Source organism: Camelina sativa, chromosome 19, assembly GCF_030686135.1.
Source record: "Camelina sativa cultivar CO46 ecotype springtype chromosome 19, ASM3068613v1".
NCBI classification, from domain to species: domain Eukaryota; kingdom Viridiplantae; phylum Streptophyta; class Magnoliopsida; order Brassicales; family Brassicaceae; genus Camelina; species Camelina sativa.
The window spans coordinates 5,888,352-5,904,107 of NC_141898.1; the positions used below are offsets into that span (position 1 = coordinate 5,888,352).

The 15,756-nt window shown below is 40.3% G+C and overlaps 2 protein-coding genes across 4 annotated transcripts; both read left to right on the forward strand.

The window, feature by feature from the left end:
• Positions 1-2,452: 2,452 nt before the first annotated feature.
• On the forward strand, positions 2,453-8,392 carry LOC104765106 (enhancer of mRNA-decapping protein 4). 2 transcript variants are annotated; one of them, XM_087502468.1, is made up of 12 exons: positions 2,453-3,442; positions 3,527-3,576; positions 3,661-3,817; positions 3,936-4,154; positions 4,432-4,560; positions 4,709-6,199; positions 6,475-6,834; positions 6,924-7,043; positions 7,169-7,339; positions 7,450-7,614; positions 7,707-7,832; positions 7,913-8,392. In XM_087502468.1, exons 1-12 carry the CDS (start codon positions 2,726-2,728, stop codon positions 8,210-8,212), a joined length of 4,005 nt encoding a protein of 1,334 aa, XP_087358594.1. In that variant the 5' UTR covers positions 2,453-2,725; the 3' UTR covers positions 8,213-8,392. The 2 variants fall into 2 exon arrangements, with proteins under 2 accessions (XP_087358594.1, XP_087358595.1); XM_087502469.1 differs by having other exon boundaries at positions 2,477-3,442; positions 3,936-4,316.
• Positions 8,393-8,812: 420 nt separating this feature from the next.
• Positions 8,813-15,403, forward strand: LOC104765107 (enhancer of mRNA-decapping protein 4). 2 transcript variants are annotated; one of them, XM_087502471.1, is made up of 13 exons: positions 8,813-9,139; positions 9,245-9,831; positions 9,954-10,003; positions 10,161-10,317; positions 10,435-10,653; positions 10,979-11,107; positions 11,256-12,818; positions 13,094-13,453; positions 13,533-13,652; positions 13,799-13,969; positions 14,062-14,226; positions 14,606-14,731; positions 14,813-15,403. In XM_087502471.1, the coding sequence occupies exons 1-13, from the start codon at positions 9,124-9,126 to the stop codon at positions 15,110-15,112; spliced, it is 3,963 nt and encodes a 1,320-aa protein (XP_087358597.1). In that variant the 5' UTR covers positions 8,813-9,123; the 3' UTR covers positions 15,113-15,403. The 2 variants fall into 2 exon arrangements, with proteins under 2 accessions (XP_087358597.1, XP_087358596.1); XM_087502470.1 differs by having other exon boundaries at positions 8,813-9,831.
• The last annotated feature ends 353 nt before the right edge of the window (positions 15,404-15,756 follow it).

The following is a 15,756-nucleotide window of genomic DNA, read 5'->3' on the forward strand; positions in this document are numbered from 1 at the left end:
ATAAATGCCTCTTAGAGCCCCATGATATATAATACTATGTCAGGATTGTCTATACAAATGTCCTCTGTTAAAAACCCATTGTAGGCTAATCCTAAAATTAACTTACGAACAGGAACTGGAGTGGTGAGTGCTACTTGCTTCTGAATTGTCAATTCTATGTGCCTTGGTTAAAACAACGCATTGTAAGCCAATCGGTGGATGTTGTTGCATAATATTTTGTCTATACAACTGTCACGACTAAGTTAAAAACAGACAATGTAAGTTCATCAAGAGCTTATGAATGGAAAAGTGTAGATGGTGATGCTTGATATTTAGCCCAAAATAAGTTTATAAAAGCGTATGGTTCATGATACAAATGTTATCGGTTAGAAAAAAGCATTGTAAGCTTAACATATTAAACTTATGAACGGGAACTGGTCTTCCAAATTGTCTAATTCGAGTGTCTCGGTTAAAATAACGCATTGTAAGCCAATCGGTTAATGATGTTGCATGATATTTTGGCCCAAATTGTCTATACAAAGGTGGCGACTCGGTTAAAAACCCATCATACGTTTATCTAGAGCTTATGAACGGGAAATCACAGTGATGCATGATAATTGGTCCCGAAAAGTTTATACAATTGCCTCAGCCTATCAAGGTGCTAGTGAACGGGAAAAAAGAAACATGATACTCTGTTCCAAATGTCAATAAAAATGCCTCTTTGTAGTTAAAAGTCCATATTGTCACGCTTATTAATGGAAAAAAGGGTGGATGGTTGGTGGTGATACAAACTTGGTCTCGAATTTTTCTATATGCCTCAGGCTCGACTAAAAATCTTATCATATGCTCATTTGAGGTCTATAAGTGGCGATGCATGGTTAGGATATGTCTGTCTTGATTTATCAAATGGCTTGACTTGGCTAAAAGTCCGAATACTCATGGGAGCTTCTGACTGAATAAATGGTGGTGCATTATTGGAAATATGTCCCGTGTTCATTTATACAAATGCCTCGACTCAGTGAAAAATTCGTGCCCTAGTAAGCTTAAGAGAAGTTATAGAATGAGAAAAGCATTGATGGCGACTAGGTGTTGCATAACATAGTTACTTACTGGAGAAAGGGATAGTTTTATAATCCATCATAAGTCACAAGTAACTGGAGGCTAGTGAAGGGGTGTAAAGGAGGTACAATATATAAATAGAGAATCATGTCCCTTGAGTACACAAACCAATGAGTGAGGAAAGGGGGTCAACCAATCCATTTGGTAGAATTTCAAAATGGTCTTAAATTTAGATGTTGTCAAGAAGGTGACATTGACTTTCCATCATCCAATATTAAACTTAATCTCCAAAAACCATAAAAGATTTGCACGCAACTTTCATATTTTGTAGAAGAAGATTAATCTAAACAAGGTTTTTAAATATTTTGCAGGTCTTAAGGAGATTTGTTCTTGGGAGCAACAGGAATAACAAAAAAATATATCCCTCAAAAGTGATTCAGATAAGGTTGATCATGATTGAATTAGCTAATTGGTGTGTTTTTTTTATAAACTTACACCATAACATGAAGTTTATATGATTGTGCTGCTAACTTTATCACTGCAGGACTCTCTCCGATGGATCCATGAGCAAGTATCATCACCTTCTGCATAGTCAGGACTCAGAAGTTTCTGATCTTCCCCAAATTCCTTGATTGATTCATTATATCCATGGAGAATCTTAGTGGACCAAAAAACACAGCTTTTGAATCGGCTATAGAGAATCAGATTATGTATTGATGATGTTTTCACCTTGTAGCAACAACAAGAAGGTTCATTGCAGTCAAAACTAAAAACAATCGAATGTTCATCTATGCTCTTGTCTTTTTCAAAAAATTGATGGAATCGTAAAAGGACATTGCGTTATACAGGTGATTTTGAAGACATCAGTTGAATCTAAACGATACTATAACAGAGAAATTACAGAGCAAAATCTTGATATTTATTGTTTGGTCTAGTTCCTCAAGAACCTAGTGTGGTTCCGTTTGCATTGTTTTTCAAAAGGTGCCACGTCCATCTACGCTAATAAAAGGGAAAGGGTAGAACTTAGATTATCTGTGCGTTGATGGTGATTTCTAGATATACTTGGAAGATATCCATGAATCATTCTTTCTTCTTCTTTGTTGGCAATTGCAGGTTCCTGAATAAGAGCAAAGTTGGAGACAACGATGGTGACAAGTATAGAGAATTTAGATATGTTTCTCTCTGTTCTGATTTCTGAATGATCAAACTCCCTAAGATAAACCCCAAAGACGCAAAACAAGTATGCGCATGCACCACCAATCACTGCAACAAATGGTAACAAGAGAATCAGACCAGAAGGGACTGTTTTTAAGTTATCGGGCTTCATAAATAGAATACAAGGCCCAAACTAAATAGGATCTGAATTTTATGCAGAACCGCCCTCATATTGTATAATAAGTGCGATTATCACCCCATAACTTTTAGTCATTGAATTTACATCCCCAGTATCATAAAAGCAAGTCTCCAAAGTTCTTTAGCTGTTCTCACTTTCAAGTCATCATCGTCTCTCTCGTCTCTCTCTTCTTGCTTTTCGCGCTTCCCTCTCTCTCTTTGCGACTCTCGATTTCTTCCTTAGATCCGCCGAATCTTCTATTTTTTTTTTGTGGATTCTTTTCTACATTCAGTTACACCCCCCTCTGTTTTAATACCGATATCGCAAACCCTAGATTCGACGATCTTTGAATCAATGACGTCTTCACCCGGTAATACTAACCCTCACAATCCTCCTCCTCCTCCGTTCGATCTCATTACTATCTTCAAACCTTCATCGAACCCTTATCCGGCGCCGCCGTCATCTTTTCCTCCACCGGCGGGTCCTTTTCTTCACAGCCAGTACAATCAGCAACTCTACGCGCCGCCGAGTACCTCAGCCCAACCATCGCCGGTGACTCTGACGCAACAGGATGTGTCTTCCTCTTCCTCCGCGACTAACTTGCTTCCGCAGAGAACGCTGTCTTATCCCACGCCACCTCTCAATCCCCAATCTCCCCGTGTCAATCACAATCCCGGAACGCACATCCTCGCTCTCCTTAATAACAACAAAGGAGGCGCCGTGGCTAACCAAGAGCCTCCGCATCAGCTTCCGGTAGTGACTCACAGCGAGATCGCTCGGTCTTTTCCTGGCGGTTCGGGTCCTATCCGTGTTCCCAGCTGTAAGCTGCCTAAGGGAAGACGGTTGGTTGGTGAACACGCTGTCTACGATGTGGACGTGAGGTTACAGGGAGAGATTCAGCCGCAGTTGGAGGTGACTCCGATTACTAAATACGGGTCGGATCCTCAGCTTGTAGTGGGTCGGCAAATCGCCGTGAATAAGGTCTACATATGCTATGGATTGAAAGGAGGAAACATTAGGGTTCTTAATATACATAGTGCTTTGAGGTCTTTGTTCAGAGGCCATTCTCAGGTTGTTTTTCAATTCTGCAAATTTTTTTTTTAATTAATTGAACTGTTTTGTTCCCACCAATTCTAACTACGTCTTTGTGTACAGAGAGTGACGGACATGGCTTTCTTTGCCGAAGATGTTGATCTCTTGGCTAGGTAATGTTCTGGAACATAAGCTTCTTCTACTTTGTGGTTGACATTTGCTTTCATACCGACTACTTTTCTATTACTTTAAAACAGTGTTAGTCTAGATGGAAAAGTTTTCGTGTGGAAAATTTCTGAGGGATCTGAGAGAGATGATCAACCCCAGATAACTGGAAAGATAGTTTGTGCTCTTCAGATACTAGGAGAGCAAGACACCAAACATCCACGTGTTTGTTGGCACTGCCACAAACAGGTATTTGATCACTTGTCATGTGGGAAGTTGCATATTTTGCTTCTTTGAACTTGACGTTTTCAAAGTTACGCTCTATTGTGTCTATAGTTCTGATTACGTAAAATCTATTTTTTTCCAGGAAATTTTGGTAGTTTCTATTGGTAGACATGTGCTTCGTATTGATACTACCAAAGTTGGCAGAGGTGAAGTATTCTCTGCTGAGGCCCCTCTCCAGTGTGCCCTTGATAAACTGATTGATGGTGTTCAGATTGTGGGCAAGCATGATGGGGAAGTTACAGATTTGTCAATGTGCCAATGGATGACCACGCGCCTGGTTTCTTCTTCTGTTGATGGCTCGGTTTGTGTTTGTTCTTATCATTTTCCGTCTGCTCCTATACATAACCTTAGTTGAATATATTTTAAGAACTAAAACTTCAACTGTTTTGGCTGCTTAATGGGTGTACCAATTGAACCTCGTCAGCCTTTTTTTGGTTCTGCTAGCTCATCCTAAGTTGAAGAGGTTTTTTTAAGTTTCATCATATACTTGCATTTGCATCGTGTCCTCACAACCTGAACACATTCTACAACAGCTAGTATATTTGTGTTTGAGTCTTACTTCTTCTTTATACCAACAGGTTAAGATATGGCAAGATAATAAGGCACAACCACTCGTAGTTTTGAGACCTCATGATGGATATCCAGTCAGCTCAGCCACATTTGTGACATCCCCTGAAAGACCTGATCACATCATACTTATCACGGGGGTAGTTTTCTTAAATCAACATTACATACTTTTTACAGTGCTATATAATGTTACTTGGCCCTGCTGTGTTAAGTTTACATTTTGTAGATGTAGCTTTCCTTTCTGCCAATTTGCTAACTCAGCTAGTGTTGGCAATTTTCCTCTCACAGGGTCCTCTAAATCGAGAAATGAAAATCTGGGTCTCTGCTGGGGAAGAAGGGTGGCTTTTACCAGTTGATGCTGAATCATGGAGGTGTACCCAGACACTTGAATTGAAAAGTTCAACTGAGCCACGGGCTGAAGAGGCATTTTTTAACCAAGTAATAGCATTATCTGAAGCAGGCTTGCTTTTACTTGCAAACGCAAAAAGGAACGCCTTATATGCTGTGCATTTGGACTATGGTTATTCTCCAGTTGATTCGCGGATGGATTACCTGTCAGAGTTTACAGTCACTATGCCCATATTGAGTTTTATTGGGACAAATGATCCTCCAGAAGAGCCCATTGTTAAGGTTTATTGTGTTCAGACTCTAGCAATCCAGCAGTATACATTAGACTTATGCTTGTGCTTGCCACCTCCTACAGAGAATGTGGGTTTTGAGAAGTCAGATTCTAGTGTGTCACGGGAAGCAAATCTTTTTGAAAGTATGTTTGAACCATCTGGACTGAAAGCTACCAAATTACCATCAGTTAATTCAGTGCCTAAACCATCTATTTTAGTGAATAGATCGGAAAGTGCCAATACGTTGAATTTTCCAGCGGGTTCTGCATCAGCGGAAACCACATCACCAGCAATTGCTCCCCCCAATGGTGAGCCTAAAACTTCTGGGCTGCCTTCTGAGACCAGTGATGCAGGTGCTCCTTCACCTCAACATTCTCTAAGTCCAAGACTATCAAGTAAACTTTCTGGCTATCACACTCCTTCTGATTGTTTTGTTGATAGGCAAAATGATGATGTTGGAGAAAATAGTTTGAATGTATCTTCTGTCGACGAAAGCTCTAGAAGCAAAGACATGAATGTTAAACCTGATGATGATATGTCTGGGATTCGAAGCCCATCAGCTTTTTTCAAACACCCTACTCATCTCGTAACTCCTTCAGAGATATTGATGGGTGTTTCATCCACTGAAGCCTCCGTTACTACTGAAGACAAGAGGGATAGAAATGCTGATATTCAGGACGTGAATAATGATGCAAGAGGCACAGAAGTTGAGGTCAAAGAAGTAAGTGAAGCACGGTCTACGCAGAATGGTGAAATGAACTATCATGAAGAAACTGCGAATCACACTTCTGAAAGTAGAGAACAAATCTTCTGCTCACAGGCTTCGAATCTCACAGCAAGAGTCCGTCATCCTATTACAGAGGAAACTGACTCTGTGGCATATGGACAACCTTTACAAGTTGGGGATGAAAGAGGTCTTGACTCAAGAGATGTGTCTGCAAACCTTCCCAAGTCGGATTCATCTAGTGGGCTTCCACAGTTGGTAGCTACAAATAGCAAAGGGAAGAAGCAGAAGGCCAAAAATTCTCAGGGTCCCAGTTTGTCATCCTCAAATGTTGCTAATCTGGCTGAATCCGTCAGTGAGCAATGTGAGAGGTTAAGTCATCCCATGACAGATTCGATTCCTCAGTTATTAGCTATGCAAGAAACGATGAATCAGGTGACATATTGTTCTTGAAACTAATTAGTACCCTATTCTTAACAATATCATTTTTTATACTCTTGCATCATTTCACTGATACACTACTAAAACTTGTTTTAACCTTGATTGGACACAAAACTGTTATCTTTATTAGATTCGATTTAAAACGAAAATCAGATTTGATTCATAACTGGCATTTATCAATGATAAGATATTGCTTTTCATCTTAAGACGTACCTTGGTAATGTTGTTGTTGTTTTATCTGTTGAACTGAAATATTATTTCCCTTCCAGATAATGGTTTCACAGAAGGAGATGCAGAGACAACTATCAAATGCTGTCACTGGCCCTATTGTAAAAGAAGGTAAAAGACTTGAAGTGGCTATAGGGAGAATGATAGAGAAATCCAGCAAGTCAAATGCTGATGCTTTATTGGCCCGCTTCCAAGAGGAGGCTGTTAAGAATGAAAAGGCATTACGTGACCATGCACAACAAATTGTGAATGCAACGTCAAACTTCATGAGCAAGGAGTTAAATGCCATGTTTGAGAAAACGGTGAAGAAGGAATTTGCTACCGTTGGTCCATCCCTAGCACGTGCAGCAACTCCAGTTATTGAAAAAACTGTTTCCTCTGCAATCACAGAATCCTTTCAGGTTAGTAATTTACGAGATGTGTTGAGTTGATTCATGAGAAGATTCATTTTAAGGTTCATTGTTGAAAACGAAAACTAATTTTTATACAGAGAGGAATTGGTGACAAAGCAGTTAATCAGCTTGATAAATCTGTTATTACAAAGCTTGAAACAACCATAGCCAGGCAAATTCAAGCCCAATTTCAGACGTCTGGTAGACAAGCCCTCCAGGTAAAACTTCGATTTTAACCTAGTATATACAAGTCCTTTGCATACAATATCAGCTGCATAATTGTTTAGTGTAAAATCAGTTGATCTCTTATATTCATATATTTTCTGCCATTTATAAACTTCAGGAAGGTCTTAGGTCAAGTCTGGAATCTTCAGTCATACCGTCCTTTGAGAGAGCATGCAAGGCCATGTTTCTGCAAGTAGACTCAACCTTCCAGAAAGGGATGGCTGAGCACACAAGTGCAGCCCAGCAACGGTTCGACTCTGGACACTCCCAGCTTGCTCATACTCTGAAGGTATGATGAAAGATCATCCTTCCAGCTTTTTTTTTGGCTAATCACCAGTTATGGTAGCAAAATGCTTCTTTTTTTTTTCCGTATGTTAAAGTTGCTGCTCGTTTGTACAGGAAACCATTAGTTCCGCATCATCAGTTACTCAAGCCCTAAATCATGAATTAGCCGAGAGTCAAAGGAATCGCTTAGCTCTCGCAGCTGCTGGAGCTAGTTCTGGTGGATCAAATCCCTTGGTTACTCAACTAAGTAATGGACCTTTAGGTGCTCTTCTTGAAAAGGTTTGCACATCTCTGGTGTAATTTACTGACCCGTTGAATGGTGTTGTCTCTTTTGAGTTTTGACAAGTATATACGCTTACTGCTTTTTTCAGGTTGAAGTGCCTATGGACCCAACAGCAGAACTTTCAAGGTTGATATCTGAGCGCAAGTACGAAGAATCTTTCACTTCGGCTCTACAGAGAAGCGATGTCTCTATAGTATCATGGCTTTGCTCACAGGTGAAATTTTTGTTTGGGTTCGTGCATCATAAGATCCGATAACCATCAGTTTTACATAAGATCCCATTGTACCAATGCAGGTGGATCTTCGTGGACTACTGGCTATGAATCCGCTTCCGCTGAGCCAAGGCGTGCTTCTTTCACTGCTGCAGCAGCTATCTTGTGACATCAGCAAGGACACATCCCGTAAGCTAGGTTGGATGACTGATGTTGTTGCAGCCATAAACCCATCAGATCAGATGATTGCGGTCCACGCGCGGCCAATCTTTGAACAAGTTTATCAGATTTTGCACCACCAGCGTAACGCACCAGGCAGCGACATCACTGCCGTCAGACTTATAATGCACGTGATCAACTCTATGCTTATGAGCTGCAAATGACATCACCTTTTCTCTTTCTTCTTGTTCGTTAGTAAATGCATAAAAAAATAGGAAACCTTTCTTCTCTGCATCTCTCTACTCTTGTTAGGTTTTTGTGTTCATTTTTGGTTTTTGTCTTTTGTTCGAATTTCCTTTTAAATGTAAAATCTGGTTTCTACGTCTATATAGATTTTTTTTAAAGAACGTGATTTTGAAGACAATGTTACATGGAGAAATATACATTATGGGAGTCTTGGTCGACAGTAAACAGAGAAATTGAGCAATTGCATAGCAAGATCGATATTTTGCTTTTGGGTTCAGTTTCCATTTACTTTTGGAGATAAAGGAGCTGACCATGAATCAGAATCCTTATCCTCTTCTCTCACTCGTTGGACGTTCCGAGTAAAAAAGCAAGAGGTTGGAAAAAAACGATTTTCAAAGGCGTAATAATAATACTTACTACTTTTTGTGTTCCTACGCACTTGAACAAGTGAATCTCCAGAGAAATATATTGGGCCCTGTAATAGAATGACGGCCCAAATAAGTAAAAGCTGAATCTATTACTAACAGAAGCATCCTCATATTTTAATTATATACACGATTATCACCCCATAACTTTTTGAGATCTGGATCATGCCCCCCAATTAATTCTACATTAAAGAAAAGGAAAAAAAGTAGTCTCCAAAAGTTCTCTACCTGTTCTCACTTTCAAGTCATCATCGTCTCTCTCTCTCTCTCTATTGCGTTGCTCTCTCTTTTTTTTTTTGTTTTTTTTTGTTTTTTTCGTTTATGTGACTTTCAGATCCGCCGAGTCTTCTTTTTGTGGAATCTTTTCAAGGGAGCTTAGTATTTTCAATCAAAATACAAACCTCTTTATTGATCCGATTTCACAAACCCTAGCTTCGGCGATCTTAAAAATCTGCATCAAAACCATGGCGTCTTCACCTGGTAATACCAATCCTCCTCCTCCTCCTCCTTTTGATCTTGGTACTCTCTTCAAACCTTCATCCAATCCTTATCCGGCCCCGCCGGCTTCTTATCCTCCGCCCACAGGTCCTTTTCTTCACAACCAGTACGATCAGCAGCAGCACGACGCTCCGCCTCCTATCTCCGCTCAACCATCGCCGGTCACTCAAGATGTGTCTTCCTCTTCCTCCGCGACTAACTTGCATCCACAGAGAACGCTTTCTTATCCCACGCCACCTCTCAATCTCCAGTCTCCCCGTTCCAATCACAATCCCGGTACCCACATCCTCGCTCTCCTCAACAATAACAACAACGGAGGCGCCGTGCCTAACCAAGACCCTTCGCATCAGCTTCCGGTAGTGAATCACAACGAGATCGCTCGGTCTTTTCCCGGTGGTTCGGGTCCTATTCGTGTCCCGAGCTGTAAGCTTCCCAAAGGAAGGCGATTGATTGGTGAACACGCGGTGTACGATGTGGATGTGAGATTACAAGGGGAGATTCAGCCGCAGCTTGAGGTGACTCCGATTACCAAATACGGGTCAGATCCTCAGCTCGTAGTGGGCCGGCAAATCGCCGTGAATAAGGACTATATATGCTATGGATTGAAAGGAGGAAACATTAGGGTTCTCAATATAAACACTGCATTAAGGTCTCTCTTCCGGGGCCATTCTCAGGTTCATTTACTTATACTTATTTCAATTTGTGAATTACTTATTGAATTACCCGTCTGGTTTAATCGGCCTTCTTCGCCATCATCATAGTTACCATCTGGTTCTAACTACGTTTTTATGTCCAGAGAGTGACGGACATGGCTTTCTTTGCCGAGGATGTTCATATGTTGGCCAGGTAATGTTCTGGGACTGTTGTCTAATTCGGCTATACTATTTATATATAGCATTGGAACTAGAGCGCTCATTCAGTTCTTCTTTGGATATTAGAGTTTGTTTGGCTAGTTTCTTCTACTTTGTGTTTATACCTATACTTTTCTGTTTCTTCTATACAGTGTTAGTCTTGATGGAAAAGTTTTCGTGTGGAAAATATCTGAAGGATCTGAGGGAGATGATCAACCCCAGATAACTGGGAAGATAGTTTGTGCTCTTCAGATACTAGGAGAGCAAGACACCAAACATCCACGTGTTTGTTGGCACTGCCACAAACAGGTATTTGATCACTTGTCATGGGAAGTTGCATATTTTGCTTCTTTGAACTTGACGTTTTCAAAGTTACGCTCTATTGTGTCTATAGTTCTGATTACGTAAAATCTATTCTTTTTCCAGGAAATTTTGGTAGTTTCTATTGGTAGACATGTGCTTCGTATTGATACTACCAAAGTTGGCAGAGGTGAAGTATTCTCTGCTGAGGCCCCTCTCCAGTGTCCCCTTGATAAACTGATTGATGGTGTTCAGATTGTGGGCAAGCATGATGGGGAAGTTACAGATTTGTCAATGTGCCAATGGATGACCACGCGCCTGGTTTCTTCTTCTGTTGATGGCTCGGTTTGTGTTTGTTCTTATCATTTTGCTACACTCAGTTCTTCCAATTTTAATCATTTCCAAAGAACCGAGTTTAAACTGATTACGTTGCAAACTTGATGTAATTATTACATTTTCGTAATTAGGACTAGTCAGCCTTCTTATTTTGGTCCTGGTAGTGCATTTGATATTCAAAAACTATTCTAACACGTTTTGAATTTTTGAAGATTTGCTAAGTTTCATCTCAGACTTGCACTGTATATCATCTCTTTTCAACCAGGACACATTTTGCAACAAATAGTATTTTTGTGTGCGTGAGTCTCACTCCTTCCTTATAACTTACCTACAGATTAAGATATGGCAAGATCGTAAAGCACAACCGCTTGTAGTTTTGAGGCCTCATGATGGACATCCAGTCAGTTCAGCCACGTTCGTTACATCTCCTGAGAGACCTGATCACATCATACTTATCACAGGGGTAATTTTCTTGATTTAATATTAGTTACATTTCTCAGCTCTATCTAATTTTATTTGGCCTTGCTGTGTTGGGTTTACATTTTATAATTGTAGCTTTCCTTTCTGCTAAGTTACTGACTCTGACAGTGTTGGCAATTTTCTTCTCACAGGGACCTCTAAATCGAGAAATGAAAATATGGGTCTCTGCTGGGGAAGAAGGGTGGCTTCTACCAGCTGATGCTGAATCATGGAGGTGTACCCAGACACTTGACTTGAAAAGTTCAACTGAGCCACGAGCTGAAGAGGCATTTTTTAACCAAGTCATAGCATTATCTGAAGCAGGATTGCTTTTACTTGCAAACGCAAAAAGGAACGCCTTATATGCTGTGCATTTGGACTATGGTCCTTCTCCAGTTGATTCGCGGCTGGATTACCTGTCAGAATTTACAGTCACTATGCCCATATTGAGTTTTATTGGAACAAATGATCCTCCAGAAGAGCCTATTGTTAAGGTTTATTGTGTTCAGACTCTAGCAATCCAGCAGTATACATTAGACTTAAGCTTATGCTTGCCACCACCCATAGAGAATATGGGTTTGGAGAAGTCAGATTCTAGCGTATCACGAGAGGCAAATCTTGTTGAAGGCATGTCAGAACCACCTGGACTTAAGCCTACAGACTTACTTTCAGTTGATTCAGTGCCAAAACCTTCTATTATAGTGAATAGATCGGAAAGTGCTAATAAGTTGAGTTTTCCATCATCAGAAGCCACAGCACAAGCAATTGTTCCACCCAACGGTGAACCTAAAACCTCTGGCCTGCCATCTGAGACAAGTGGTGCAGGTTCTGCGTATGCTATGTCACCTCAACTTCCTGTAAGTCCCAGACTATCAAGAAAACTTTCTGGCTACAACACTCCTGTAGATGCTGTTGAGCCAGTTATACCTCATCATGAGCTTGGTGGCAGAGCACCTTCTGCTGACTATTCTGTTGATAGGCAAATGGATGCTGTTGGAGAAAGAAATATGGATGTGTCATCCGTAGAAGAAAACTCAAGAAGCAAGGACTCAAATGTTAAGCCTGATGATGATGTGTCTGGGATGCGAAGCCCATCAGCTTTTTTCAAACACCCCACTCATCTTGTAACTCCTTCAGAGATATTGATGGGCGTTTCGTCCGCTGAAGCCTCCACCACTACTGAAGACAAGAGAGATAGAGATACAAATATTCAGGACGTGAATAATGATGCAAGGGGCGCAGAAGTTGAGGTGAAAGAAGTAAGTGAAGCAAGGTCGACACAGAATGGTGAAAGCAATAATCATGAAGAAACTGCGAATCGCATTTCAGAAAATAGAGAAAAAGTCTTCTGCTCACAGGCTTCAAATCTCAGCACCCAGATGGCAAGAGACTGTTATCCTAGTACAGAGGGGACTTTCATTCCAGGGGAATCTAAGGCTTATGGACAACCCTTACAAGCTGCAGATGAAAGTGGTCTTGACTCGAGAGGTGGGTCTCCAAAGCTTCCTGAGTCGGGTTCATCCAGTGGGCTTCCACAGTCGTCAGCTGCAAATAGCAAAGGGAAAAAGCAGAAGGCCAAAACTTCACAAGGTCCCGGTCTGTCATCTACATCCTCAAATCTTGCTGAATCCTTCAATGAGCAACGTGAGAGCTTAAGTCATCCCATGACAGATTCACTTCCTCAGTTCCTAGCTATGCAAGAAACAATGAATCAGGTGACATATTGATCTTGAAACTAATTAGTACTCTATTTCTTAGCAATATCTGTTTTGATACTCTTGCATCATTTCACTGATACACTATAAAATTTGGTGTTACCTTGATTTGGCCCATAAGAGTTCCTTTGTTACATTCGTTTTAAAACGAAAATCAGGTTTGATTCGTAACTGGCATGTATCGATGATAAGTTATTGCTCTTCATCTTAAGACGTACCTTGGTAATTTTATTTTTATTTTATTTGTTGACTTAAAATCATTTCTTCCCTTCCAGATAATGGCTTCACAGAAGGAGATGCAGAGACAACTATCAAAAGCTGTCACTGGCCCTATTGTAAAAGAAAGTAAGAGATTAGAAGTGGCCTTAGGGAGAATGATTGAGAAATCCAGCAAGTCAAATGCTGATGCTCTATGGGCCCGCTTCCAAGAGGAGACAGCTAAGAATGAAAAGGCATTGCGCGACCATGCACAGCAAATTGTGAGTGCAACGACGAACTTCATGAGCAAGGAGTTAAATACCATGTTTGAGAAAACGATAAAGAAGGAATTGGCTGCAATTGGTCCAGCCCTAGCACGTTCAGTGACACCAGTTATTGAAAAAACTGTATCTTCTGCAATCACAGAGTCCTTCCAGGTTAGTTTTTTTCTAAAAATGTGGAGCTAATTCGTGAAAAGGTTCATTGTTGTAATAAACTTTTTTCTCTTTTATACAGAGAGGACTTGGTGACAAAGCAGTTAATCAGCTTGACAAATCTGTTAATTTAAAGCTTGAAGCAACCATAGCTAGGCAAATTCAAGCCCAATTTCAGACCTCTGGCAGGCAAGCCCTCCAGGTAATATCGAGTTTCACCTATCCTTAATCTAATCGAATCTACTATCGTTTTACGATACTTAATAGAACTGTCTTGAAGTCTCAACTGCATCATAGATTGACGGAAAGGGAATTCATCGTTTATGCTTTGCCATTTGTAAACTTCAGGAAGCTCTTAGGTCGGGTCTAGAGTCCTCAGTCATACCTTCTTTTGAGAGGTCATGCAAGACCATGTTTGAGCAAGTAGACTCAGCTTTCCAGAAAGGGATTGCTGAGCATACAAATGCAGCCCAGCAACGGCTTGACTCTGGACACTCCCAGCTTGCTCATACTTTAAGGGTATGATGGAAAGTCAATTCTTCTGACGGCATTGTTATGGTTGTTAAATCCAGTTTTCTTTCTTGTTTCTAAAGCCACTACTTGTTCTACAGGAAACAATTACTTCTGCATCATCAGTTGCTCAAGCCTTAAGTCGTGAATTAGCTGAGAGTCAAAGGAATCTCTTAGCTCTCGCAGCTGCTGGAGCAAATTCTGGTGGGTCAAATCCCTTGATTACTCAACTAAGTGGCGGACATTTGGGTGCACTTCTTGAAAAGGTTTGCACATCTCTGGAACTAATTACTAACCATATATCTTGTGTTGGTCTAGTGCATGAGCATTGTAGTTGCTCTTGGTGGCTTGTAGCTGCTCAGTAATCATAGTTGAGTCGGTTAGTTAGAGAAGAGAACTAGCATCTTAAAAGGAAGTTTAGGCAGAAGAATTGAGCATGTATATGATCCTGGTTTGGGCTTTGGAGAGTCTAGGGTGCTCACCTTAGGGTTCTATCTTTGGTTCTTGGCTTCAGTTTATTCTCTGATATCTTTTGTAATTGAATCAGAGACTGAATAAAGAGAGAACCATTTCTGGTTCTTATCCGAATCCTAATTTGATGTAATTTCTTCTGAGTTTTGACTATCGCAACATATGTCCTTTCAGGTTGAAGCACCTATGGACCCAACAGCAGAACTGTCAAGGTTGATATCTGAACGCAAGTACGAAGAATCTTTCACTTCGGCTCTACAGAGAAGCGATGTCTCTATAGTATCATGGCTTTGCTCACAGGTGAAACTTTTGTTTGGATTTCGCTCATCATAAGATCACATAACCATCAGTTTTACATAAGATCCCATTGTGCCAATACAGGTGGATCTTCGTGGACTACTGGCGATGAATCCGCTTCCGCTGAGCCAAGGCGTTCTTCTTTCACTGCTGCAGCAGCTGGCCTGCGACATCAGCAAGGACACATCTCGTAAGCTTGCTTGGATGACTGATGTGGTGGCAGCCATAAACCCATCAGATCAGATGATTGCAGTACACGCTCGCCCAATCTTCGAACAGGTCTATCAGATTCTGCACCATCACCGAAACGCACCGGGCAGCGATGTCTCAGCCATCAGACTGATAATGCACGTCATCAACTCCATGCTTATGGGCTGCAAATGATATATCTCTATCTCTCTCTTTCTCTCTTTCTTGTTCATTGCTTATATAAAACATAGGAAAACAACAACAATCACTACTCTTCTTTGTATCTCTTCTCTACGTTTGTTAGATTTTGATTTTTTTTTCTTTCAGTTTTGGTTTGAATTTTGTTTCTTTTTCCATCTTCCTTTTGAAAATGTAAAATCTGCTTGTTTCATATTATTACGTATACTGTTGATTCTTCTTCACAAGAAGATCGTATGTAAAAGCCAAATCAATGTTTGGATTATTAAAGCTGTAACTTTAAAAAAACGTATTTGTTTTACAGGTTGTTCGTCCACTTGTTGTCGTCTTTTGTCACCCACGGTTTCTTTAAAAAACACAAGCACGTACAGTATATGTTTAATGATACTGTTTTTTGTAAGACAAACAAATTTAATAAAATTTCTAACAAACAGTGTTTTATGATTATTATATTTAGTATATAATTAGTTGTAGGAAACTACTGTATTCTCTTTTTAAGTTATGGTGAACAAAAAGTTTGTCTATATACAATAAATTAAAGAGAAAAATCATTACTTGCTTTACTAAAATAAACCGTCTGTTATTGAACTAATAATGATGATTTAAAAATCTACTTTAAAATCTACTGTTATTCAAAACCG